The following is a 27006-nucleotide window of genomic DNA, read 5'->3' as shown; positions in this document are numbered from 1 at the left end:
TCTCGTGCTACTTTACATGCTCCTGTAAGTCTTTCTAGGAACATGGAAATTATAGTCCTACATGGAGGATTTGTCTTTCTGCTTTAGGAACTTTTCCTTAATCACTTTTAATGGGCCTCTTATTTCATGACCATAGATCAATTCAAATGGACTAAATCCAGTAGATTCATTTGGAGAATCTCTAGTAGCAAATTGTAAGAAAACTAATCTTTTGTCCCAATCCTTTGGGTGTTCATGGCAATAAGTCTTATCATGGTTTTGAGAATCTGATGCTGTCTCTCTAAAGTTCCCTGTGTCTGTGGGTGATAGGTGGTAGACTTTAGTTGTTTGTACCCAAATTACTAATTATGTCCTGGAAAATTTTTGACATAAAGTTAGAACATTAGTCAGATTTTATTTCAAATGGTAGGCCATAACGAGTGAAAAACTGAGTTAACTTTTTCACTAGCACCTTAGATGTGATTGGCCTTAAAGGAATACCTTCTGGAAATTGAGTTGTCATATCCATTATTGTAAGGGTATACTGATGTCCTGCTTTCGTTTTGGGTATTGGTCCTACACATTCTACTAATCCCCGACTGACTCGTTCTTCAAAAACTGCTATGGGTATTAAAGGTGCTGGTTTGATTACATGTTGAGGTTTACCTACTACCTGACATGTATGACACGTTTTACAAAATTGCACTATGTTCTTATGAAGCCTTGGCCAGGCAAAATGTCTGTTTATTTATGCTTGGGTTTTCCGTATTCCTACGTGTCCTGCATAGGGATTTCATGTGCTACTCGCAATATCGCCTTATAGTTTTTGGGCAGTACCACTATCTGATGAACAACCGTCCATTCTCATCTGTAGTCTGCGAGGGTGTCTCCACTTCCTCATCTGAACTCCGTTTTTAATGTAATAACACTCCAGAACTCCTTCCGCCTCAGATTCAGTGTGAGCTGACTGTGCTAACTTGTTTAACTCTGGATTTGTTTTCTGAGCCTCAAACACTTACGTTGAATTATACTCATCCTTAAAGAATGTTTTGGCTACTCTAACATCTGCTCGTGGTATTACTTTGACCTCTGGCGGTGGATTTTGTTTAGCCATTGCTCTGGTCACCAGACACGATGGAAAAATACCAGGAACCTGTTATTGTAACTGCTTCATCTCTTTAGTCTCTCTCTGACTTTCTGTAATTATGGGTGAAGCTACAACCTTCACTCCTGCCAAATCATTCCCCAGGAGTAACTCAACTCCATACACTGGTAATTTCTTAACCACACCTACAACCACAGATCCAGACAATAAATCACATTCCAATTGCATTCTGTACAGTGGAACCAGGTTATACTCTCCACTTATCCCGTTTACCAATACTCTAGCTTTCATTGGGCTCTCTGGAGAGAAAACTACGTCCTTCTCCAGCAAAACAGTTTGAGTAGCTCCTGTGCCCCTTAACATAGTTATGGGTTTAGCTGCATCATTGGATGAAAAAGGGGTTATCCTGCCTTTAGACAAAAACCCTTTATACCTCTCATCTACCTTATTCACTTCACCTGCATTCACAGCAGTGGTTACCTCCAGACCCTTGTAGTTGAAGCTACAATTTGATCTGTGGTATTTTGTTTTTGAGTTCCCTTTTCGGATTTACTCTTACGAACTCCAATAAGTCCCGTGGGCTTCCCTCACAACTTCCAGCATTCTGATTGAATGTGGCCCACTTTATTACAGTGGAAACATTTAGGCCTTCGAATTTCACCTCCACCCTCAGTACCTTCCTTCCTGATCTGGGGAGGAGATCTCAAGGTATTCCCAGCTATCCATTCTTTAGCCTGGCTACTTGCCTTCCTTTCACTCTCCCACTTTCTATTATTTTCAAATTTATGGGGATGATGGAAAAAGGTTTAGTTTTATGGATCAGCTCATAATCGTCAGCCATTACTGCTGCCTGTCTAGCAGTTGCAACCCTTTGGACTTCAACATGGGTTCTTGTCACAGAAGGTAGGGAGTTTTTAAATTCTTCCAAGAGAATGGTGTCTCTGAGAACTTCATAGTTAGTTTCAACTCCTAGTGCTCGTATCCATCTGTCAAAACTATTTTGCTTAATCCTTTTAAATTCAATGTAAGTTTGCCCAGACTGTTTCCTTAAATTTCAAAACTTTTGTCTGTATGCTTCAGGGACCAACTCATATGCACTCAACATGGCCTTTTTCACAACATCATAATCTCTAGAAACCTCCTCTGTCAGTGAAGCATAAATTTCCTTCGGTCTATCTGTCAATTTTCTCTGCATGCATAATGCCCAGTTCATCTGTTTAGCTATCTTCTCAAATGAAATAAAGAATGCTTCATCACCTTTTCCTCAAACTTCGGAAGAGCCTGCACAAATTTAAACATCATCTCACTGGGCTCTGATCTGGAAATAAGTCCTGGCTCATTTACTGGTGTCTCATTTTTTAACTGCCAGCATTCTAAGCTGGAATTCTCTGTCTCTTTTTCTCTTTTCCCCCTTTTCTAACCTCACTATTTCTAATTCCCTTTCTTGTTTTCTTTCTCTCTCCTGCCTTTCTGCGTGTTCCCTTAGAAATGCTCTTTTTTTTTTCCTTTTCTATGCCTCTAGTTCCAATTTTTTTATTTGCAACTGAATTTGATCCCATTTCCAATGAACCGCACCTTGGAGAATTTGGTGTTTCAGGTATTCCTTCCAATTTCAAATGCTGTGCCATCTCTTCTATTATCTCTGCCTTCCTAGCTTTGGCAGGTAATCCTACTCTTAATTTACTTGCTAATTCAATTAACCTGGCTTTTGGGAACCCTTGTAAAATCATCAGGGACATCTCTTCCACTTGCAGGAAAACTTTAGCAGTTTCCAGTGCTATCTTATTTTTGATAGTACAAACCTGGTGTTCCCTTTCAGCTTTTATTACTTGCTAAATCTACACCCAAAACATCGTTGCCCTTTGTTCCAAAATATCCCGGACCCGAGCCCCCAAACTTTGTCACGACTTGGATAGCAGACTAATATCAAGCCCCGCCGTTCCCCGAGCCATGACAAATGTGAAAAGTTTGACCAAACCACCAGATTGCCCCAATTCTACCTAACTGTTTAATTTAAGTTAATAGAGTATGAGCACCAGGTTTGTAACCTTAATAAGTAAATAACTGTTTATTGAACAAATTGTCTTTATTCACAAAAGAAAGAAATATGAACTGCTAACTTCGAACGCTATAACTTAAACTCTACCCCCTTCTTAAATCCATAGACACACAAAGACACACACAAGACATACAAAACATGAATTTTAAGGGTGGGATAAAACTTCACTCGCACCAATTCTGAGTACAGGATTCAATGGGTTGATTTTGATCGAAATCTTCCAAATTTCTTTGAATTCTTGTTGATGATGCGAGGTGGTCTTCCAGCGCTTTCAGTATTTAGTTCACTGGTTGAGAACTTGCTTTTCAATGTCTTCAACAGTGGTTTTCTCCTTTTCCTCTTTACAGGGGTTTCCTCAGATAGAGAGTAGGTTAGAGATATGAGGAAGAGAGATTTTAGATGTTTTCTCTTTGCAGGCCAGGAGCTTTCTGCTGCACTTTTGCCACACAAAACCCTGGTCTCCTGGTCAGGAGCCAATTAAAATGCTATTGTCAGGCAGCTCCGTTGGTCCAGGACTCTTTTCTGGCACCATCCTGTCTTTCATGGCATGCTCTGTTCCAGGACTGCAACATTGGAACAGGATGAGATATATATACAGTGGACATGTCTTTCATCCTGCAGCCATTGTAATTCTAATCCACAGTCCAACAGAAATAAAAAGATATGTTCCTTACAGTGGCGTGCTGTCGTCTTGCACCGCTGCAGTCCATGTGTTGTAGAAACATGCACAGTGCTGTTAGGAAGCAAGTTCCAGGATTTTGAACCAGTGACAGTGAAGGAACAGCAATATTGTTTGCCTGCCTTAAATTATTTTTTTACATGCTTAAGCTCACCAACTGTGCTCATTCTGCAAGACAAATATTTAACCTTGTGTATAATTGATTTCACCTTGAAGATTTAAAAATATATATTTGAGGATCCAACCATACCACTGTGACAGTCAGGTACCAAGCTCATAGTTCTCATCATTAGTTGTGTTTCTGCCACAAAATATGTCTGCTGCTGCCACTAGTATTGATACTACTGGGATGATGAGGGTTGGCTGAATCTGATCCGTGTTTTTTCTACTGTACTTCTATATATTATTTCCTGAGCCCGACAAATTATCTGTCCTCAGTGGTTTTTTTTGCTGAAATGAAACACTCAGGAATCCAGGATGAGTCTGAAGACTTGAGTTTGACGTATCACAAAATCACACAATGTAGAAGAGGCCCTTCGGCCCATCGAGTCTGCACTGACACGTGAGAAACACCTGAGCTACCTACCTAACCCCATTTACCAGCGCTTGGCCCATAGCCTTGAATGTTATGTACTGCCATGATTTTTGCAGACCAAAGTTCATACCCATTTATGTAACTTCAGTGCGGCTCACAGGAATTATTTTGCTGCGTGTAAAGCCCCCAGCTTAACTTTGGCTATATGCTTGTTGCTTTAACAGAAGTAAAACTGGCAAGAGTGTGGATAATTCATTAAAAACCACAAGAATCAAAAGTAAACAGATACAGTAGTCCTTAAAAAAAATAAAAACTGAAACCTATATACTTTTTAAAATCCTTAATATGTTCACAGATGTGGGTGATGCTGGCTAGGGCACATTTATTATTTGTCCTTAGTTGCCCTAAGAGATGATGGTAAACCACCACCCTTTTAATTGCTGCAGTTCCTGTGAAGTGTTCCCACATTAGGTAATTAATTTCTAGATTTTTGATCCAGTGACGAATGGCAATTGTATGCTCAAGTCAGGAACTTGGTATTCCCGTAATATATTTAGAGGGTCAGAGATTGCCACATCTGCATACTTCAAACTTCAGGCTGATTTTAGCTATATACATGGTTGAATGTTCTTGAAGATGAGGAACATGATTTGGTATTGCAACCAAAGTGTTTGGGGGGAAAAAAACTGCACGTTGTATAACTTAATCCTACTTATCAGCTGTGGGTCAGCTGTATTATTAAGAATGCAGCAAACCTGATAACTGACTCTGGGTCTTAATGAACCTTTTTGCTTTATTGAAGATGAATAACCAATGTTGATTTATCCTTTTCATATATACTGAGGTGTTTAGAAAGAATGGGAGGGAAAGAACAGAGGATTTGAGAAAAACACAATAAAGAACTTTTCAATTCAGAGCTTCAAATCTGTTCCTCCCTCCTCAACTTAAGCAAAATCTATATCTGCTTGGGAGGAGGGCGAGGGAGGAGAAGGAAGATGATTCGGGATGGGGAAAGAGGAGAACATGTACCATGTGTCAATGTATCAGTAATTACATTGTCAAGGTCCAATAACAATCATCTTGTTGACTGGCAATTACATTGTTCAGACAACTGCTTGTTAAGACAGGTGATGGGCATTGGTTCCCCTTAAATGGGTACAGCTGTAACACTCCAATGTGGAAGGGATTTGAAGAGTCTGCTGCACTCATGAGCTGCCTTGAGAATAAAGCAGCTTGAGGTAAAAGACTAGCTTTGGACTCATTCTTCTGCGACAATCACTTATTGTGACTAACACTGTGCAAGATGTTTCAGCCCATTACCAAATTTATTGCTTTTTTTTCGCAAGAAAGACTGTTTAATACTTGTAAGTTAAAATACATTTTTCATTTTTTTTTCCAAGTGTACATAAACTGAGTACAGACTGTACTTCAGGCTTATAGGTCCAAGTGGTCTACTCCAGTTCCAATTTATATGTAGTTGAATGATTTATATTGATTATGCCTTCTCTGTAATGGTTTATGCTGAAAACATCTGTATAAAACACTGTGCAACAAAGTATACAAAACAATACTAATTTTAGATTACATTATCTTTGCAGCAGTACTTGCACAATGGGCCTGGTTCTTCCATTATGGAGTGACACATTGATCCATTTGGATGGCGATGGGTAAGTACACTAGGTACCTAACATTTAATCTCAAATAATAAAACCTTGGGAATTCAGTACTACGTGCCAAGTAGTAAAATTGTTCCAAGCTACTGCCTTCAAGACAACACAAAGGAAAAGCATTTGTTATTGCTGGTATTAAAGGAACCTAAGAAAAATTGACAAGAAAAATCAGCCTGGATTTCTGCCCAACCAACCACCCTTGATTGAAGTTTGCTTAAGTGGATTTTGGATGAGGACAGACTTGGTTTTAGCTCCTTTGTTTTTAATCACCGCCCTCCTCTGTCACAGCCTCCTTGTATAACTGCCCAGGCTCTCTCTCTAGAGCAGTGGAATTCTTAGAAATAAAACCACCATTGGGGGTGAGGGGAATTTACTTTTACCACAGTTGAAATAAGTGGTCATTACTAGCTTTATGCTCAAGTTTCAATTATTTACAGAATTAACTTTCTTGAAGTCTTATTGATTCAGTATATTTTCTACCAATAATATTTAGTTAATAAACACTCTTGGTCAGAGCACACTTGGAGATACTGTGCACATTTCTGGTCTCCATATTACAAAAAGGATGCAGAGAAACGGGGGAAGATTCAAAAAATGATTCATAAGGATGATACCAGGCCAGAGGAGGATATCCTTTTCTGGAAAGGTCAACCAAGCTTGGACTCTTCTGCAGAAAAGAGAAGACTGAGGGGCAATTTTAAACTTCTGAAGGAGTATATGATAAAATAGATACAGAGATGCTTCCACTTCATGCAGAAAGACAAAAACTAGGGCTGATAAATATAGTATTTAATGGGGAATTAAAGAGAAACTTCTTTATTCAAAGCTTTCGTAAGAATGCAGAACTTGCTACCACAGTTAGCATTGAGCCGAATACCATAGATACGTTTAAGGGCAAGCTAGATAAGTACATAAAAGAAATGAATGGAAGCAAATGATGATAGAGTTAAAGGAAGAGGGATGGGAGGAGACTTATCTGGAGCATAAACACTAGCATAGATCAGTTTGGCCAAATGGCCTGCTTCTGTGTTGTGAGCTCTGTGATTGTGTCGTTAACTGACCAGTAGTAGTTCAGGAACTGTATCATGTGACCAGCATTCACTTCGTAATCTTCCATCAACGGAAGCCCATTGTCCATAACAATGCAAGAACTGTCACATTGCCATATTGCGTTTATGACATAATTGCTGCCAACAGAATTTATCAGGACCATTTTCAACAATAAACAACTTAACTGCTTTGTTCTAACATTTTTGTTCTGCTACCCTGACGTTTAATCAGTCGTTTTACCTCCTTGTGTACACCAGATAAATGAAAGTCATCTGCTATGTAGTCATGGTAAATATAAATGGTCATTTTATGAAGTTTTTTAAAAAGCATTCTATGCGTGTGGTTTTCCCCAAAATCCATTTCATTATTTCCCCCTCTGCTCTTTTTGTGTTCTTTCTCTCACCCTCTCACTTTTTTTCTTCTCTTGCTTTCTCTCCTTTAAATTTCTATCTAAATTTGTAACTCAGGGTAACTTTCTTGATTATTATCCACTACAGAAGTGCCCAGCCCTCTTGAATTTTCCTCATGATTGCATTCCAGAGCTTCCTGCATATTGTGGTGCCCAGTGCCACCGCACTGTTTATTTCTGTAAGCATTGCTGATAGCAACTTCAAATGTTTTTTTTTTCTCTGCTTTTCTTTCCTTCTCAAGAGGATTCAGCGTATCAACAGTGAACAGAATTCACATCTTCAAGCCTGTTTCTGTACAAGCAATGTGGTAAGAAATTCCTGAACATTACTATTTGCAGGTTTCTTTGTTACTTATTTGCAGGTTTTCTCCAGCGCCAGTTTATTAATGAAGTTTAAAGCCCCATTCCTGTTTCAGCTAAAAGATGACCTTGTTTTCAAATAACATGCAAATGGTATTAAAACAGTTGCATAATTTTGTGTGACTACAGAAAGAGATATTGTGAAGAAGATAAGCACAGCAAAAGCTAGCAAACTCTGATAGTTTGGTTGAAAAAATCCCATAAGCAAGTGAAGACCAGAAGTTCATATTGTTTGTGAATTTTAGCTATGTTCTGACTGGTTTGAAACAGTTATAGCCCATTGTGCATTTTTCTTCAATGTTGCATCCAGAAACTTCATGTTTCCTAAGTGTGTTTTTCATCTGGCATCAGAAGCAAATGTAAAAGTGCAGTATTCATTCTAACATGATGTAAGTGTGCAGTAATTCCTCGTTCAGCATTATAGTTGCGTTCCTGAAACGTGCAACTTTAAATGGAACAATGTTAATTGAATCAAATTTTCCCATTACAATCAACGTAAAAGCTGTAGTTGGCTTCTGTGGAACTAATTGCGTTTAAAAAAAAAAAATGCCAATATAACCTACAGGTTGAAATACTGTATATTCCTATATTTGTAAATAACTTCTAAAATAAATTTTAAAATGTACTCTTTCTACTTACCATCTGCTTGCCAGCCTTTCTGTTCCCTCTCGCTAGCTGTTTCCCTCTCCTGAACCTTGGCTGTGAGCTAGGGCTTCGGAAAGCGGCCACAAGAGGGAGGAAGCGAGCAAGAGGAGCTATAGTGGGAGGGTCGGGAAGGAAGCTGGGAGTAGGATGAGGTCGATGAACGGGAGAGATGCAGTGAATGGGAGGATCAGTGAGCGGGAGGGTTGGTGAGCAGCTCCAAAATGTCACCAATCTGGCCACCGACTCTACTGTGTGAAATGGCACTGAAACAGAAATCCCAGTGCTATGTGTGCTTACCAGCCCTATTTTATTCAGTGGAATGATTTAAAACTGGGCAACTTAAAATGGGACTTGGTGTACTTGTTTTGGTAGACGTATAGCCAAATGAGTCGTTATCCTTGCTGTCAAAAAAAGCCTAATTTCCTAAAAACAGAATAGCCTTTAGAAGAACTCTTGATCTGTGACACCAATTGTGAGAATTACTTTTATTTTCAGGTCAGCTTTGCAGAGTTTACACAAAGCCTGTGAGATTGCCAGGACACACAACTACTACCCTGGGAGTCTGTACCTAACGTGGATTAGTTATTATGAGAGCCGCATCAATTCTAACCAGGCCTTCATTAATGAGTGGAATGCTATGCAGGATGTGCAGTCTCATCGCTCTGATTCACCTGTCCTCTTTACTGATGTGTATGTATTTTCCTATTACTCTATTTTTTGAGGCTGCAGCATCCTGTAAAAAACCTTTGTGTTATGGGGATAAGTTAACATCTACTTGACATTGAAACGTGACCCCACCGAATGATAGAACAAGCTTCAGGGGCTAAGTGGCCAATCCTGTTACTTATTCCTAGAACATGGCAGTGGATTTAGTTTTGGATTTTTCCAGCCAAAACCAGCACAGTGAATCTCTTGCCTCATTCAGTGCTGTCAACGTCAACGTCAATTGAGGCAGCCCATATTAAAGAATTTGAATCAACATCATTTCTATTATCACTTAATTGCTCCAGTAGAGAGGAAGTTTGATTTTCACATTTAGACATTTATATCGGTGCAATTCTATCCTGAAAATTCTATCATCAAAAGGAGAAATCTTTAGCACTGATGAGACTGAAAATGATTTGTTTATTAAATTTCAATTTTAGTCCATGCAGATTACTTATGGAGTTTATTTTGAACTGGAATGTACCATGAGGGGGCTACAATCATTATGTATTTTCATTGAGATAAAAGGGAAGAATGAAATATGATAACAGAAACTATTTTGTACAATTTTTTTTGAATACATGAGGCATATTATTTGTCTTCCCAAAGTCAAACCAATTACATTTTTATTTGCAATTATTGCATTACTTGCAAATATTTAGACAAAATATGGGTACATTTAGAACTACATAGGAAAAATTAGCACTGCAACTGGCAGTTTAAGATTGTCAGTTGGGTTCGCAGTGTGATGGATTTGCATGTACTGGAAGCTATATATATTAATACACAGGGCCTTGTTCTTTTCAGACAGAACGTGTACAAATTACGCCATTTGCTGGTTCATTCCCCGGGGCAATGTCTTGACCAATCAGAGTCCAACTGCCTGGTTTAACTTTCAAATAATGCTTGACAGTTAACTGTCGGTCACCATCCACTGGTGCATTCTCCATAGCAACACCTCTATTAATCAGACTCTACTTGCCAACCAATCAGTGCACTCTTCTCATACAGTGTAAATATGTTGTTTCCCCTGACACTGACTTATGAATTGTCCTGATGAGTGCAAGGGGAGAAGCTTCTACAAAAATGGCTATTTTTAAAATCGAGCGTTGCTTAAAAAAAATTTCTTTTCTAAAGCCATATATCTTGACTGTTCAAAACATCACAAAGTGCACATATCATGAATCATGTTGAAATACAGTGGTTGTTATACAGGCATAAGGCACCATCAGAAGCCAGTTTACTTAGCTTTCTGTTTCAGATGTTGATGAATATGCTGTCCATTTCCAGCATTTTCAGTGTTTGATTTGTAGCAGATTTTTCTCCCCCGTAACTAATTCTGGAATGCAGAAGTAATCATTGGCCAGTTACCAATGGATGCAGTCATGAAGCTGACCTGGCTTTCTTGTGGGCTAGGGTGGGAGGTGTTCCTGCATGGAAGCTGAGGACTAAAACCCCCAGCAGGCCATGAGTTTCAGCACATGTGCATTGTGTGGCAGTGTGTCTAGCTGCGCCTGCCCAATTCTGGATTTCTCCTGCGGCTAAAGGGCTTGGCCATCCTGACAGCAATGCACCTGCGTGGAATAACAGCGTGAGAATTCAATCATGGGAGCCGGTGTGGCCCCGAGACAGTGGAGAGGAACCATCGGAGGGACAGAGAGAAGTCCCATAGAAGAATCCCAGTTAAGAAGAGAAAGGCTTCAAGCAGAAAAAGGGCTTTTTTAAATAATGGGGTCTTGGGAGAAGCACTGAACGTAAAGGCAGCAGAAGGTTGGTGACTCCATGCTTTGGATGTTGGGGCAAAGGTAACCCTTTGGAGCAGTGATGTTCTGCTTTGTGTGGCCAAGGAACTGTTGTGCTTGAGAGTTGGTTCTGGAATGGAGACTTGGGAATCCAGGAGAACGGAGTCTCGGGAGACAAGGTTGATACCCTGCGAGCTGAGCCATCACTGAGGCCATACAAGTTGGAGTGACATTTGGAGAGCATTCCAAGGCGAGATTGTCAAAAGGTGAAGACTGGAATCCCTCGTGAGAGAGACGGAATTTCAACGAGATTGATTGACTCAGTGTTTACTGATCTCTGGTGGGTTGTTGAGAAATTCATGGAATCTGTCTTGGTCGCATCTGTCATTTATGGTGTAGTGTTTGACCACAGTTTGCCTCTTAATTCACACGCACTTCATTTTAACCCTGAATATTTTTGAGTATAAGATAAATATTGCAAACTATTTTATCTTTCTGACCTTGTATAGTAAAGTTGATTTCTGTTTGTTCAAAACCCATGGAATCTTGTGGCTTTATTCTCTTAGCAAGTGTCTTGGATCTTGAACTTTGTCTAGTCTAAACAAAAAGCTGTTAGCCCCTAATCGGATCGTACCAAAAACCTGGAGGTGTCAGGTCCAGGATCATAACAGTGCAAGCTCAACCAATTGTTTTGAATTCGTCATCTGCTACTTTAAACTACAAGTTGTGCTTGCTTTGGTTTCCTAGTAGCATTCCCATTCGACGCACCAGGCCAACATACAATGCGTCTGGGGGAAATCCTGGAAGGAAAAGAATTCTATAATAGGCATTGGCCATTTAGTTTTAAAAGTAAAAACTGCTTCCCACTGTATATCCAAAAAAAATGTCCTGTCCTTCGCCTACGTGTCCACCGACACCTTGTACAGCAATCTGACCAAATAGAAATAAAATACAGCCATGTGATACCACCAATATCCGTTAAGCATCTGTGTCTTAATTTTTTCTGTTAGGCTTGTTAATATTTTACAAAATGGCTATTAAAGTAATTTTAGTAAACCTAAACTAAATAGCTGGGAAGAAGACAAAACATTGCTAGTTGAAGTTTTTTTTCTTCTCCATTTATTTTAGATGCATTAATTTTTGCTTCAACATATTGTTTTATCAGGTCATTTTTAATAATCAAAAACTTTCATGTCTTGCAGCTGACCATTCTGATATTAATGGTCCAGAAAATAGGCTCTCAGCTGTGACAGTCTTTGCTGATTAGGAATACTATTTTTACTAACCGTGATAAGAATTTGGGCACTGCAGATAGCATGACATGCAGACACCATCTAGCTGCTTCCTTATTAGGAAGCTGATGGTACAACCTTTCTATGGAAGGTGAACAGATGTGACATCGATAGTTGGGAATATGGGTAGGGTTGCCAACCCTCCTGGATTGGCCTGGAGACTCCAGGAATTGAAGGCCCATCTCCACGACACTGCTATGTGCAGCCCTGAAGAAAAATAATTGGGACATTAATTTTGTCATTTTCTTTGAACATTTCTCTTTACCAGATATAAAATTATTGAAGATGGGGGTAAAATGCTGTTAGTCAAGCATCATTCAATTGGGTAATGAAGTCTTTTTGCTTTCGAATTGGCAAGGGAAGACAGTGCATCGCAAGGATGGATGTGCTGGCTGACTAATAGCTGGAGTGTGGAGGCAAGTCATGTGGGAATACATTTAATCACAGTTGACAACCGTAAATATGGGCAGTTTAAAACAGATATCCTGTTGAAGGTTTTCGTCTTGCACTCATCAGGAAATTCACAAGAATACCAATGTCAAAGGAAGCAACAACTTAATACTGCATGAGAAGAGAGTGCTGATTGGTTGGCAAGTGCACTCTGATTGGTAAAGACATTGCCATGCAGAATGCATCAGTTAATGGTGACTGACAGGTACTTGTCAAGCATTGTTTGAAATTTTAACTCAGCTTGACTCTGGTCAAGGCATTGCCCTGAGGAATGAACTAGCGAATGGCTATCACTCTTGTTTAGCTGAAACAGGCGCAATGTGTGTACCTGTTCTTTCCGTCTGCAGAGAACAGGGCCTTGTGTATTAATATATGTAGCTTCCAGTACATGCAAATGCACCACATTGCGAGCCCGGCTGATTTTTTTTTAATTGGTTGTCAGCATAATTGTTAGCATGCTGAGGATTAGTTAGCAAATGTTGCCCAATCAAGGAATCACATCTAATGTTGGACACTGTTTTAAGTTTGCAAGCACAGGCTGGTTGGATATGGTCTTTACCTTGCCCATTGTGAACAGCGGAAGGGACATGCTGTTTGATACAATCTGCCAGTCTTTGGAAGGTACTGCCTACCTATCTAGTGTCACACTAGCATGCCTGTACCAATCGGAGTCCACTTGCCAACCAATCAGCACTCTCTTCTCATACAGTATAAAGTTGTTGTTTCCCCTGACATTGGTATTCTTGCGATTTGTCCTGATGAGTGCAAGACAAAATGCTTTGACAAAATGTCTTTTTTCATCAGTATTCAAGTTCAGTACTATGATTATAAGAGAGATATCCAATTAAAACTAGTGCTCAATGAATGATTCAGTGGTAAAATGGTGGAAAAATTGGAAAATGACATAGGTCAAACCTGTCAAGTCCTTAAATATTTTAGTATAACTGTGCATCGAAGAGGCCTCTGGACTCATGCTAAATCTCACCCGCTACCTTTCATCCATGTGTGTGAATAATAGTTAAAATGCTAGTGATACACTGTCGGGGTCTGTGCTGGGGCTCAATGTTTTACAATTTATATCAATGACTTGGAAGAGGGGAGCAAAGGCATGGTAGCTAAATTTGCATAGACACATGGATTGGTGGGGAAAGTATGTTGTGAAGAGGGTATAATGACGTTGCAGATGGATATAGGTTGAGCGAATGAGAAAAAAACTGGCAGATGGAGTATATGACGGGAAAATTTGAAGTTGTTCACTTAGGCAGGAAGAATAAACAAGCAGAATGTTAAATGGAGAATGGCTGCAAAATTCCGAGGTGCAGAGGGGGGTCAAGGTATTCTGGTGCATGAGTCACAAGAAGTTAGTATGCAGATACGGCAAGTAATTAAGAAGGCTAATGAAATGTTATCCTTTATTAGGAGAGGAATTGAACAGAAAAGTAAGAATGTTATACTTCAGTTATACAGGGCTTTGGTGAAACCAGATCTTGAATGATGTGTACAGTTTTGGTCTCCTTATTTAAGGAAGGATGTAAATGTGTCGAAGGCGGTTCAAAGGAGGCTTACTAGATTGATACCTGGAATGAATGGGTTGTCTTATGAGGAAAGGTTGGGCAGAATGGGCTTGTTTCCTCTGGAGGGGGTGACTTGATTGAAACGTACAAGATCCTGAACAGTCTTGACAAGGTGGATGTGGAAGGGATATTTCCCCTTGTGGGTGAGTCCAGAAATGGGGATACTTTTAAAATTAGGGGTTGCCCTTTAAGGACAGATGTGGAATTTTTTCTGAGGGCTGTGCAACTTTGGGGAACACAGCCTCAGAAGGTGATGGAGGCGGGGTCATTGAATATTTTTAAGACAGTTAGTTAGATTCTTGTTAGGCAAGGAAATCAAAGTTTATCAGGGGTAGATGAGAATAAGGTATTCAAAACGCAAACAGATCAGCCATGATCTTATTGAATGGTGGAGCAGGCTTGAGGGGCCGAATGGTCTACTTCTGCTCCTATTTCATATGTTCGTATGAAGTAACTTTTTTGAAGCGCTAAACCATTGTGGTTACTCTGTCCAGGGACCAGATAAGTATGCAACATCAATTTGTATTTATATCATGCAGGCAAACATCCCAAGCTACTTCACAGGAGTGTAATAAGAAGCAGACTACTTACTTTGACATCTGTAACATTTTCTGCTACCTCAACCCATCTGCTGCTGAAAAGCTCATCTGTGCCTTGTCACCTCCTGAATCAAAGATTCCAATGTTCTCTGAACTGGCCTGAATTCTCCATGCCCTACTCTACACCAGATGGCACTCGCCCATCATCCTTGCCCTTGCCAAAGTTACATTACCCCTGTACCTCAAAATCTGGAGTTTAAAATTCCTCTTTGTGTTTCAGCCCTTCCATGATCCTATCCCTCACAATCTCTCTAATTTCCAACTCTACAACCTCCTTCCCACAAACGCTTGTTACTCTGATTTTAGCTTTTTGCTCTATTCTCCCTCCCTGACCCTACCACTGACAACTATGTTTTCATTGCCTAGGGTTCTTGTTTTGGAATTGACTCTCCTTGACTCCTTTGCTTTTCTACCTCCATATCCTCCTTAAAATCCTTTCTTCAACCAAGCTGTTGCTAATATTTCGATCTTTGGTTTGGTGTCTTTGTTTACCTTGCAAATTTGTACCTTGGGATGCTTTTCTGCATTGAAGATGCCATGTAAATGCAAGTTGTTACTTTAAATATAAAATTCAGTTAATTAGCAGACCATTATATGAGTAATTTTTACCTCAATTGGATATTCATCTGATGCAAATTATCCACACCTTTTGGATTTACTAATTTCAACAAACTTCACCTGAGTGACAGACTGGAAATATAGATTTGCTTGAAACCTCTTCGCAGTAATAAAGGCCCATATACTTTCTGTAATCTTAAAGACTCCAACTTGGGAAATTGTTTTTAACTAATACATTTTAGTGTTTTGATTAATTGAATTTTTAAAAGGAATTTCCAAGGAGCATTTTTTTGTTGATAAAATGAAGGTTATGAAGATTGTTTGCAATTGAGCTTTGCTGTTAAATGATGAGAGTTCATGTGTACATGTGAAAATTGTCCTGCCCTGGAACTCTTTGCACTTTGCCTGCCCTTTCAGGATCCTGTAATTTGTTAATTATAATAACAAATAATCATGTGTTCTTAAAAAAAGATGGTATTGTGGAGCAACTGTTATTTGAGGTTGACTGGAAAATATGACCTTCAAATTGAAAGCTGACTTGTATGTTTTATCATGTTTCTTTCCAGTAATACTATAATTATAGTATTTGTGCCATTTACAGACCCACAGAGCGAGAACGGACAGAAAGGCTAATCAAGACAAAACTTCGGGAGGTAATGATGCAGATGGATTTGGAGAATGTCACGTCAAAAGAGGTAGGTATACCCTTTATTGAAGAAAATCAACAGAATTCAAAATAGATAAAAACAAAAAAACTGCGGATGCTGGAAATCCAAAACAAAAACAGAATTACCTGGAAAAACTCAGCAGGTCCGGCAGCATCGGCGGAGAAGAAAAGAGTTGACGTTTCGAGTCCTCATGACCCTTCGACAGAAGGGTCATGAGGACTCGAAACGTCAACTCTTTTCTTCTCCGCCGATGCTGCCGGACCTGCTGAGTTTTTCCAGGTAATTCAGAATTCAAAATAGGTTCTGAACTGAAACATTCATTCATTGATTGAGTATAAGAACATAAGAACTAGGAGCAGGAGTAGGCAATTCAGCTCCTCGAGCCTGCCCTGCCATTCATTACGATCATGACTGATCTAATTTTGGACTCAACTCCAATTTCCTGCCCTCTCCCCATAACCTTTCAACCCATTACTAATTAAACATCTGTCTATAGGAATGTATGGTATGGTTAATACAATGCAAACAAATTGGAAAGATAACTTCTCAAAACCCAAATATTTTGCAATTTGAGGTGTATGGTGATGAAGGTCCAATAGATTGGAATTCCTGGCGCTGAATTTTGCCCTTGGTGGGGCCGGTCGGGGAGCTGACTGCTGCCCGTGATCAGCTCCGCACCGCGATTACACGCGGGTGGGCCAATTAAGGCCTGCCCTACGTGGACTGTGAGCGGCAATGTTGAGCGCTGCCTGTGCGTGCGGGTGAAGGAGGAAGAGCCGGGCCTTGCCCACACATGCGTGCGAAAGAGCGCATCAATCTCCCTGAGGCACGGAGCTGCCTCGGAGATTGAAGAGCTTTTTAAAAAAATTAATAAATACAATAAAAATTGAATGGAACATGTCCCCTCGTGTGACTATGTCACATGAGATGGGACATGTTTTTATTCTCTAAATAAACGTTTTATTTAACTAGCTTTAGGAAACCTCATCCCGATCGTGGATGAGGTTTCCTAAAAAATGTAAAGGCCGCTTGGCCTTTTTGCCTGCCCGCCAGCCATTAGGTTGGACGGGCAGAGTAAATCTCAAGTTAATTAGCCCATTAATGGCCTAAATAGGCCTTTCAATTATTGGCTGACATGGAGCCAACACTGGCGAGTAAGTGCCCGCTGAGCGAAATGTCGTGCGAGTGCATGATGACATCGGGACACATGCCTGACGTCATTGTGCGTCATATTACGTTCCGGTGTGTCAGGTGCGCACCTGCACGCCGAAGGTAAAATTCTGGCTCTAATTTCAGAAATGCGTTATGCTTCTTTACTTTGTAGAAGATTCTTACTGACATTGTACGCTTGCCTGTCTCTAACTTGCCTATTTTTAACTATTTGGAGGTTGTATTCAATTTCACCCTCCAGAGCTGATGTACAATTTCCATTTAATAACACTCATTCTGAAATATGAGTCTAGAAAAAAGTGGTTGCAAACTTTTTTAAAATAGATTGGTTACCCATTAAAACTGATGTTTCATTAGTCTGCTTAGTAGTAAACAATTTTCTGACCTTGCGTTAACTGCTGATTGGTTTTTGTCTTATGTAAAATGTATAGGTCTCAATAATTAATTGTTATGCTGATTACAGATTCGCACAGAATTGGAGATGCAAATGGTCTGTAACCTGAGAGAATTTAAAGAGTACATTGATAATGAGATGATTGTAATCTTGAGGCAGATGGACAATCCAACCGAGATATTTGAGCATGTCTACCTGGTATGATCATTATAATTGATATTTGTCCTCTGTTCACTATTTCGTGTGGGTATGAGCATGGTAGCAGAAATCATTGTTAACTGATGAGTGATGGGGAATTAAGGAGAGCAGAAGAGAGGGAAATCACAATTGGCCTCCCTTGTGCTGGCTTCTAAATAGCTTTGGTTTTCAACTACCTTCACCCAAATGTGATTAGTTCAGTTTCCTATTTAAAGCACAGTTAGAAGTCTTGCTCCCTTTCACTGATCCTCTTTCCCTGTGGTAGCCTGAGACCATAGGAAGTATTAGGTATATAAACTTGCGCTCACCCAAAACTCTGCTGCCTGTACTCTAATTTGCACCAAGTTCTATTCACCCATAACCCCATGCTAACCTGTGTTGGCTCCTGGTCCAGCAATGCCTCAATTTTAAAATTCACATCCTTGTTTTCACATCCCTCTATGGCCTTGCCTCCCTTCTCTATTTCTGTATACATCCTTGATTTTAATCACTGCCTTCAGCTGCCCTATAGCTTAGGTTCAGGAATTCCCTAAAATTCCACCTTAAAGATGCTTCTTTAAAACCAAACTTTTGACCACCTGCCCTAACCTGTCTCCTTGTGCCTCAGCGGCTAAGTGGTTTGGCAACAGAAAGGACAACCTGCGTTACCTAATAACCATATCAGTAATTGTAGCCAAACCTGCATCTCTCTGACTTCTTCAACCATCAGCCAAAGCGCACCATTTGATTCTACCCAATCTCCAATGGATTTGATTTGCTGCATGTAGATAGAAGGATGATGGCACTTTTGTCAAATTTTATTTGATGCTCCTGTGAAGCACCTTGGAATTTTTGCTACATTAAAGGCACCATAAAAATACAAATTGTTGGGTTGCCACTTTATGGTGTAGCACATTGTCCTACCAACTTGGCTGGAGGGTCTTTAAGGACAGAACTTAAAGTGGCTACATTTTCATCCTTTTATGTCAAATCTAGAACATTGTCAGAGTAATTCCAGAGGAATCTCAAGATGTGCTAATAGCAATAATGATAAAAGTATTACATTGGATGTGAAGTTCTTTAAGACATCCCAAGCATGTGAGAAGGCGCTATGTGAACGTATGGCTTTTTTTCCTATGTCTCGGCTGACTACTGACTGTTTATCCGCTTTGCATTAGTTGTGAATGCAGTAAGTTATAAAGTTTCATAAATGCATTTTCTTTGCGACTTATCTCTGCTGTGATTTATCTCCTTTGGGAGTATTTCTTTTTAAAGTTATCCTGACTAGGTTTCCTGTAGTAAAGTTTCACAACATGAGGCCAGCTGCTGCCTGCTTATGTTGAACTGCAGCCAGCCTTATAAGGATAGACAATAGTCAGCTGCCCTTAAAGTCAAAGAAAATTTGTTTTACTGGGAAGATATAAACATTACTTCAAAGAATCTCAGTAAATTCATCTTAATCTGTGACCTTTTGAGACCACATAGTTGTCAGTTCATTCAGAAAATAACCTCAAACCAATGGATGCCCTTTTCTGCTTGGCTGGGGTTAGATGTCCTACTCTTCTTCTATTATTGCATTTCCTTCCTTCCTCTCTCCCCTGGTGAATCACCTGTGCAAGTACTCTTTCATGTGGGACGGTGACTGAATGAGTCACAGACATCTCTGCATTCTTCAACGTCACTGTTATTTTGTGGCTTCCCATCAAGCCAGCTTTTCTTGTGTGTCAAACTTTGCACTTTAGCGGTAAAACTTAAGGAAACAAGACTCGTATTAGTAGTTGATAGTATTACATCATCCCGCACAATATCAACTTCATGCCAGCACCCCTCTGTAATGTTAGCCAAGATCACTAATTTAATTATTTGGGTTTTTTTTTTGCCTGGAAGAAACTAAAAAAAACTGCCAATACAGCAAACTTCTAATATGCCAACCTAATTATTCTAGACTTTGATATACCTGGGTACAAGTTTGTCGGAAGCTTAGCTTCCCTTTTGTTCAAATGCAAATGCTTGTAAGTGCATCAGTGCATGTGTTTGGGGGGTGGTGTTGTAGAAAAACTTAACTTCCACCTGTACCTGAGCTGCTTTGTTTCTGTGCTGAATATCAATAGAGTCTGTTTGGACTATTCTGTTACACCTGAACCTTAGCCAGCTTATCTCTGTTTGCAGGGCTCGGAGTGGAATGCATCCAATTTGGAAGATTTGCAGAGCCGAGGGTAAGGCCCTCTAATGAAACATGCTCATAAGTTTTGCCAAGCTATCAACCCTAACTGTTGACCAGCATTATGTAAAGAGCAGAAGATTTAGTCTGTTGAAGAACTGCATTTCCTTCGCTGTTGTAATCTGCTCATTTTAAAATGTGCTTAACAAGTTTTTGTATGGATAGCCCCAAGTGTCAAATTCTTGACCTTTATATAAAGTATTTTTCCCAATATTAGTTTTAGGCTATGTTCTCTGTATGAAAACTATTTAATTTGATTCCCAGTAATCTAGAGCATTTCAGAATTTGCTTAAGAAATATTTGAGAAAACCAGATAGTAATATGCATCCTGAGGAAAAATAAATTTTGAAGCACTTTTGGTTCCTTTCCCTAATCCCTAAGTCTTGCCATCTCATGTGACCACACGATTCCCATTGTAACTGCTGACACAATATCTCATTATTTTTCTTGTATCGCACTCTACCCGTGCTCCTCTTCACCTTCCCAAACCCACTCCTTTCTGTGACTGTCCCTGGAAAAATAATACTTCCTCAACTCTTAAATATTTCTTAAATGGTGAGAGATTGGGAAGTGTGTGTGTCCAAAGGGACCTGGGTGTCCTTGTTCACAGCTGACTAAAAGTTAGCATGCAGGTGCAGCAAGCAATTGGGAAGGCAAATGTTATGTTAGCATTCATTGCAAGGGGATTTGAGAACAGGAGTGAAGATGTATTGCTGCGGTTGTATAGAGCCTTGGCGAGACCTCACCTGGAAGCATTGTGTACAGTTTTGGTCCCCTTATTTAAGGAGGGGTATTCTTGCCAGCGAGGGAGTGCAGAAGAGATTCACCAGATCAATCCCTGGGATGGCGGGATTGTTTTATGAGAAGCTGAGGAAACTGAGCCTGTATTTTCCAGAGTTTCGAAGAATGAGGGGTGAGCTCATTGAAACTTACAAAATCCTTACAGGGCGTGGCAGGGTGAATGTAGACAATATTTCCCCTGGCAGGTGAATTTAAAACCGGGAACATAGTCTTAGGATAAGGGGTAGGCCATTTAAGACTGAGATGAGGGGGAATTTTTTCACTCGGAGGTGGTGGTTCTTTGGAATTCCCTACCCCAGAGGGCTATGGATGCTCAATTGAGCATGTTCAAAACAGAATTCGATAGATTTCTGGAGACTCACGATATCAAAGGATATGGAGATGGCCCAGGAAAGTAGTGTTGAGGTAGATGATCCGCCATGATCTAATTGAATGGTGGAGCAGGCTTGACAGGCTGAATGGCCTACTTCTTTTCCTATGTTCCGAAGTCAATTACCACTGCACTTTCAAATTCCTAATAATCTTGCCTTTGGTCCACATTTAATTATGACATTTCTGTGGCTACTGATATCACATTTTCTCCACCACTTTTGATGCCCTTTTCCCCATTAAAACCATTACTCTCTCAGCCTTGTCACCGCGCTTGATAAACTCTTCATTTCTGTTCTGTTAAGTCCAAGAGATTCAAATTTGAAAGTCTTTGGCAGGCAGCTGGGTGAGCGTTCTGGCGAGGCCACGTAAAGCATTATTGGGTCTTTCCACAGTCACAGAATAGTTGCAGCACAGAGGCCATTCTGCCTGTCATGTCTGTGCTGGCTTTCTGAAGTAGAAATTTACTTAGTGCGACTCCCAGGTCTTCTCCCCTAGCCTTGCACGTCATCCTTGAATTTTATTTTCCTTCATGGAAACATGCTGATTTTAAGAGCTGCAAACATATTTTAAACCTACCTTCACTAATGATAACCTATTAATTTTTTTTATTTATATTTCCTTTTGTGTTGTAGCAATGGAGAAGCTTATTGGTAGCTTTTTTAAAGCAGATGTTATACTTGTCAGAGAAGTTCTAATTTTTCACCTGCAGACTGCAATCGTTATGTTGAAGTTGTTTTATTGTGTAAACATTAAAAGGAATATAATTAGCTGTATTCACCAATTAAAAGAAAGGACAAGAGACTGCTGAGGATGTTTCCATTGAGCTGGCTTTCAGAATGTATGCAAGAACAGCCTAGCTTGTTCATTCTTCTGTTGCTTTCATTTATCCTGCCAGTGCGGAAACACATTGTTTTCACTTGATGCTTCATCTGATGGCATTGTCCTCAATGGGGCCAGAAGCTCACGCACTTTTCATTTTGACTTCCTCAAGTTTCAGTGTTGGAATACATTTTGTCATCATTGATATTTATATCATTTGAATAAATATGGAACAAATATTATTTATATATGTGGGGCAGGTTTAGTTTTTTGCAAGCAAACATTTGTTTATTATATTCCCCTATAAAGTTGATGGCTGAAAGTTTTTCATTTGCAAACAGTATTCGTTTCATATTCAATAACTTTCACATTAATTAATCCTGTTTTTTATTACAATGGTTATATCTAACCCATTAATTCCTCCTGTACTTTATCATAATGTCTATATCTCCCCCTGCAGGCCAATCATGTTTGTTTTGGTACTGCATTGTGCTATGACCATCTGAGAAAATTCTCTTACAAGATGAAAACCTGCAAAATATATTTATGTTCTCATTCATAAAAAAATTAACTTTTAAAATTTCAGTAGACCTTATAGTGGAAGTTGCATTTAATTTAAACATTTTTTTATGGCAATAGCCGATCCTAACATGGTAATTTCTTTTTTCTATTTAGGATTCGGTACATCTTGAACATCACCCGCGAAATTGATAACTTCTTCCCAGGAATATTTGAGTACCATAATATCAGGGTATATGATGAGGAAGCTACAGATCTTCTTGCATATTGGAATGATACATACAAATTCATCTCTAAGGCAAAGTACGTAATTAAATAGAAATCTCTCTGGTGTTGGTGGTTCTTATCAATATAGTGCTTGTTTTAAATTTTAAAACCTGTACATTGTATATGCATTGTCCGGTGGAAACAGATGGCCTGACTCCTCCCAATCAAGCTTCAGTTTACAGAATGACCAGTTCATACACAGTTTTCTTAGTTTTGATTCCCCCCACCCAATGTAATTGCATAAATTTAGCTTTATTTTATTTATCATGTAGCACGTATTTACTTTTATTACATGATATGAAAACACATGTTGGAATGCTCAGTCTGGCTTTCAAATCATTTTGTTTTAAAAGAAGCCTGAAAAGGTCTTTGAGATCATACTGATCGTAGAATTGTACAATACCGAAGGAGCCCATTTGACCACCGTGTTGCAGTAAAAATTGTAATGGTCCAAGTATATGTTAGTTCTGAAACATTCCATACTGTAAATGTGATCAGTTGGGATTCTGGTTCAAGTCGCCATGATTCAAGTTGTAATAACTTGAGGTAATGAAAGCTTGGAAAGAAAATTAAATGTGAAGTTTTCCAATTGTAGACATTTATTGCTGCTTTTTTTTTTGAAATAGTTGTACCAAAATGTTCAGGGACTTCAATAATGTGTTGCTCTTTTTGTTTAACTTTGGATTCCTGAGATAAAATTGCAACCTCTATAAAGACACCTACCATAGTGCCACCTCACTTAAAAAGTACATTTTTGGGAGTTGCCAACTCAAAACCTTTGGTACTGAATGATGTTTTGAAGGCATCATACCAATATTTGAGTTTTGTGTTGAATTTGACACTAGAATCACATGCATTTCCAAGTGATGTGATGTATCATTTCGTAGAAATCCTGGAGTTTAATGTGCAGAATTTCATGTCATTTAATGTTTTGTTGGCTGTTGTTGATCTTTGATTCTGAGTAATTGATCATTTCAAAGCAAATAATAATTGAATAATAAATATGAATCATAAATATGATATTTGTCCAAATGACTCTGAGAATGTAGTTTTGGACAAATTACTTTCCATTGTATTCAGAAAATTAATAAGCAGATCCAGACTCTGATGTTAAAGTACCAAGACTGTTGCTGCCTATTCATCTGTGCTTCTGCATATTTGTGTTCACAAAGGTGTCAACGGTGTAGTTTCAGCAAACATAATCATGAAGTGGATATTGAGTAAACAAACGTTGCCCGCATAAACCAGGGATGGAAGAACTGTTGTGGGTTGATGTGGAATTGAGAACTTAAACATCTTTAAATTACAAAGTTGTTATAGGAAATGTAGAATCTAACAGAACCATCTTGCTGCAATCGATAATTTGGCTGGTTCCCATATTATGGATTTCTAGTGAAAAATGTTATAATTTGGGGAAATCATTTTATCATTTGATGCCTTGCCATGAAGGGAAGTTGTAGCTAATCTGTACAGATTATTAAATACAGTCTAGTAATGAACACATAATTGAATTCATATGAATGATATACTTTTTATATCTCTCCCTTTTCATATAAACCAGATGGGAAACTGCAATATTAGCAGAACTTAGGTCCTTCCAGTGCTCAAACTTTTAAAATCTAATATCATGTGTTGTCTTAAAATATGTTGTTCCTCAAGGTCCTTCCTGGTTTGGAACATTAGAACCCAGGCCATTTGGCACAAAACTTTGGACTTAAAAGTGTCTTAAGATTTTTAGAAATCATTATTTGGAAAGGAAACTAAATGTTGAGAAATCTTGAAATAATATTTAGTTTCCAATGTAAGCAGCAAGCCATTCTAGATGAATAGTTTTTATTCTGAAATCATTTTTTTAAGATAAATTGGAATTTTAAAGATGAATGCAGATCCATTTCATGTCATGAATTAAAAATTCTAATGCACTAATTATTTTATGTATGGTGAGTTCTACATTTAGCCAGACGTGTTGTACTAACTACAATTATCAGGAACAGATTGTGACTGGGTATGCATCTTTATCAGACTTGCTTGTAGTTATCTGGATGTGCATTTAAATTTTAAAAAAAATGTCAAACCTCCAAGATATTTCAAAATAAGATTTAAATATGAATTAATATAGTTAATCATGCTATGAAAAATACTATACCAAATTTAAAATATGCCTGTATTTAAACAAGCTTTAAATCTGAAGGTATGGAACATGTTTGGGTTTACTGTTAAATTCCCATTGTTGTACAGGGTGGACATGCGTTTTTGCATAAATTGGTAAGTTAAGTTTTGAAGGCTTCCTATAAATGCCATATTCCTAAGACTCAACATCTCAAACTTAACTTAGGAAAATTTTGATCCTGAACATGTATTTCTTTTTCCATCAGAAAAAATGGTTCCAAATGTCTTGTTCACTGTAAAATGGGCATCAGCAGGTCTGCGTCCACAGTGATTGCATATGCAATGAAAGAGTACGGCTGGAACTTGGACAAAGCTTACAGTTATGTGAAGGAGAAACGGACTGTTACAAAACCTAACATCAGCTTCATGAGACAACTGGAAGAGTACCAGGGTATCTTGCTAGCTAGGTGGGTGCAATATCTTGGATAATTCTTTTTCGGTTAGCCTTAATTTGCAATATCAGATGTGTGCTATGTCTTGTCTCTGTCTTTACTTTCTTGATTCATATTTTCTTTCCTCTATTTACCTCCTGGTGCACACACACACACTGGATTGGGTCTGATAGAACGGCAGGCAGGGCAGCCATGTACATCTCCACGACTTCCACTGATGATGCTCTAGAACCAGGTGCTGCAGTGCAACCCAAGGTAGAGCCACTGCCAATTTTCCCTCTCTCCTAGTCAGCTGCGCACCTTGTGTCTGCACGGTCCTCAACCAGACAAACCAGGTGTGAGATTACCAACTCACTGTGAGTGGAAATGTCAAACCAAATTATGATTTGAACCAGGGTCTCCCATTCTGACTGGTTTTATTGGAGTGACCTTTCCGAAAATAGAAATACAAGATTGTAATGATTAAATTCCTTCAGAGCAAACCACAAATAAGGGCAAGTTCCGTGAACTCCAGCCTCCATTCTCATTGTGCCCTGCAGTACTCAACGTGTTCTTGCATTTTTGTTTTATTCGTGGAAAATATTATGTTGTAAAAAGATGTGATTTGTGATCTACTACCCAAGACCTCTGATTAAAACACACAGGCTTTCTGTTACTGAATGTATACAGTATAATTGACCATTTGTATTTTAAATGGAAGATTGCTGTGTAGTGGAACATGAAGCTGTTTTAAGATCTTCTAGGAAAGACAGTTCTAAACAATAGAAGTGGAGAAAATTTTGAATTTGGTTCATTTTAAAATTAGTTTGCTCCCTAGGCCCATTTTCTTCATTCACACTCCACCCAATTTATATAACAATAATATATTAAGTCTTGTAGCAACTGGCTGAAAAAAAATTAGCTGACACTCATTTGGCTTGTCTGAAATTTTCTGGGTTTTTTCCCCTCCAGGAAACGCACATACCTGAATACTTGTCTTAATTTGTTATTGGAATATTTGAACCAAACACTTTACTACTATCCACTTCATATTTTTCTCATTTCTTTCATATTGACTAAATCACATGAGCATTGTTGCCACTGTTACCCCTGATATAATTATTTAATCATTAGTGCCTCAAAATCATCTTTTGTGTAAATCTATTTTAATTAACCTTCCTAAACATTAAATATTATCCATTTTGCAACTTTGGTTATTGCAGGAATTTGGGTTAGGACTAATGTTATTTAGTAGGCATCATGCTGACCTCCATTGGTGTATTGTGGCCCAGTTTAAAGATGACAGTTCAAGTGGACATGTATTATTTTCATACTAAGAGCATCACCTAGAAGTACACAAACCTACTAGATTCTGTTCTTAGAAGCTTGGGTTGTGCCTGGAGAAGAGTAGCTTGAAATAGATATCAGTATTCCATCCTGTCACTTGTTTTGTATAATAGAAGTAATGTGGAGCATTGCACAAAACATATGCGGTTATGTGTGATTTTTGTCTCTCCCCCCCCGCCCCCCCAAACCAATCTCTTTGTTATTTATATGTTTTGTATCAATGTACTAAGTAAGCCTAATGATGAAACTAATGCGCCATTTTTTTTAACACTCTCTTTGTCGCTGAAGACAAACCAAGTG

At 38.9% G+C, this 27006-nt stretch overlaps 1 protein-coding gene across 4 annotated transcripts in view; it reads left to right on the top strand.

Annotated features, from left to right (window-relative positions):
* ssh2a (slingshot protein phosphatase 2a) overlaps positions 1-27006 on the top strand; it is a 178571-nt gene that overhangs the window by 138309 nt on the left and 13256 nt on the right. For 2 of the 4 annotated variants that reach the window (XM_041198101.1, XM_041198098.1), the window contains 8 exons: positions 5959-6024; positions 7729-7794; positions 8987-9181; positions 16013-16106; positions 17713-17841; positions 19990-20036; positions 22709-22855; positions 25195-25395. In XM_041198101.1, coding sequence (XP_041054035.1) covers positions 5959-6024; positions 7729-7794; positions 8987-9181; positions 16013-16106; positions 17713-17841; positions 19990-20036; positions 22709-22855; positions 25195-25395 — 945 coding nt within the window. Of the gene's footprint in view, positions 1-5955; positions 6025-7728; positions 7795-8986; positions 9182-16012; positions 16107-17712; positions 17842-19989; positions 20037-22708; positions 22856-25194; positions 25396-27006 lie in introns of all 4 variants that reach the window. The other 2 variants (XM_041198100.1, XM_041198097.1) reach the window with 1 other exon arrangement.

Source organism: Carcharodon carcharias, chromosome 10, assembly GCF_017639515.1.
Source record: "Carcharodon carcharias isolate sCarCar2 chromosome 10, sCarCar2.pri, whole genome shotgun sequence".
Lineage (NCBI taxonomy): Eukaryota > Metazoa > Chordata > Chondrichthyes > Lamniformes > Lamnidae > Carcharodon > Carcharodon carcharias.
The sequence above is the reverse complement of the archived record's forward strand: the minus strand, read 5'-3'. Positions and strand labels throughout refer to the sequence as shown.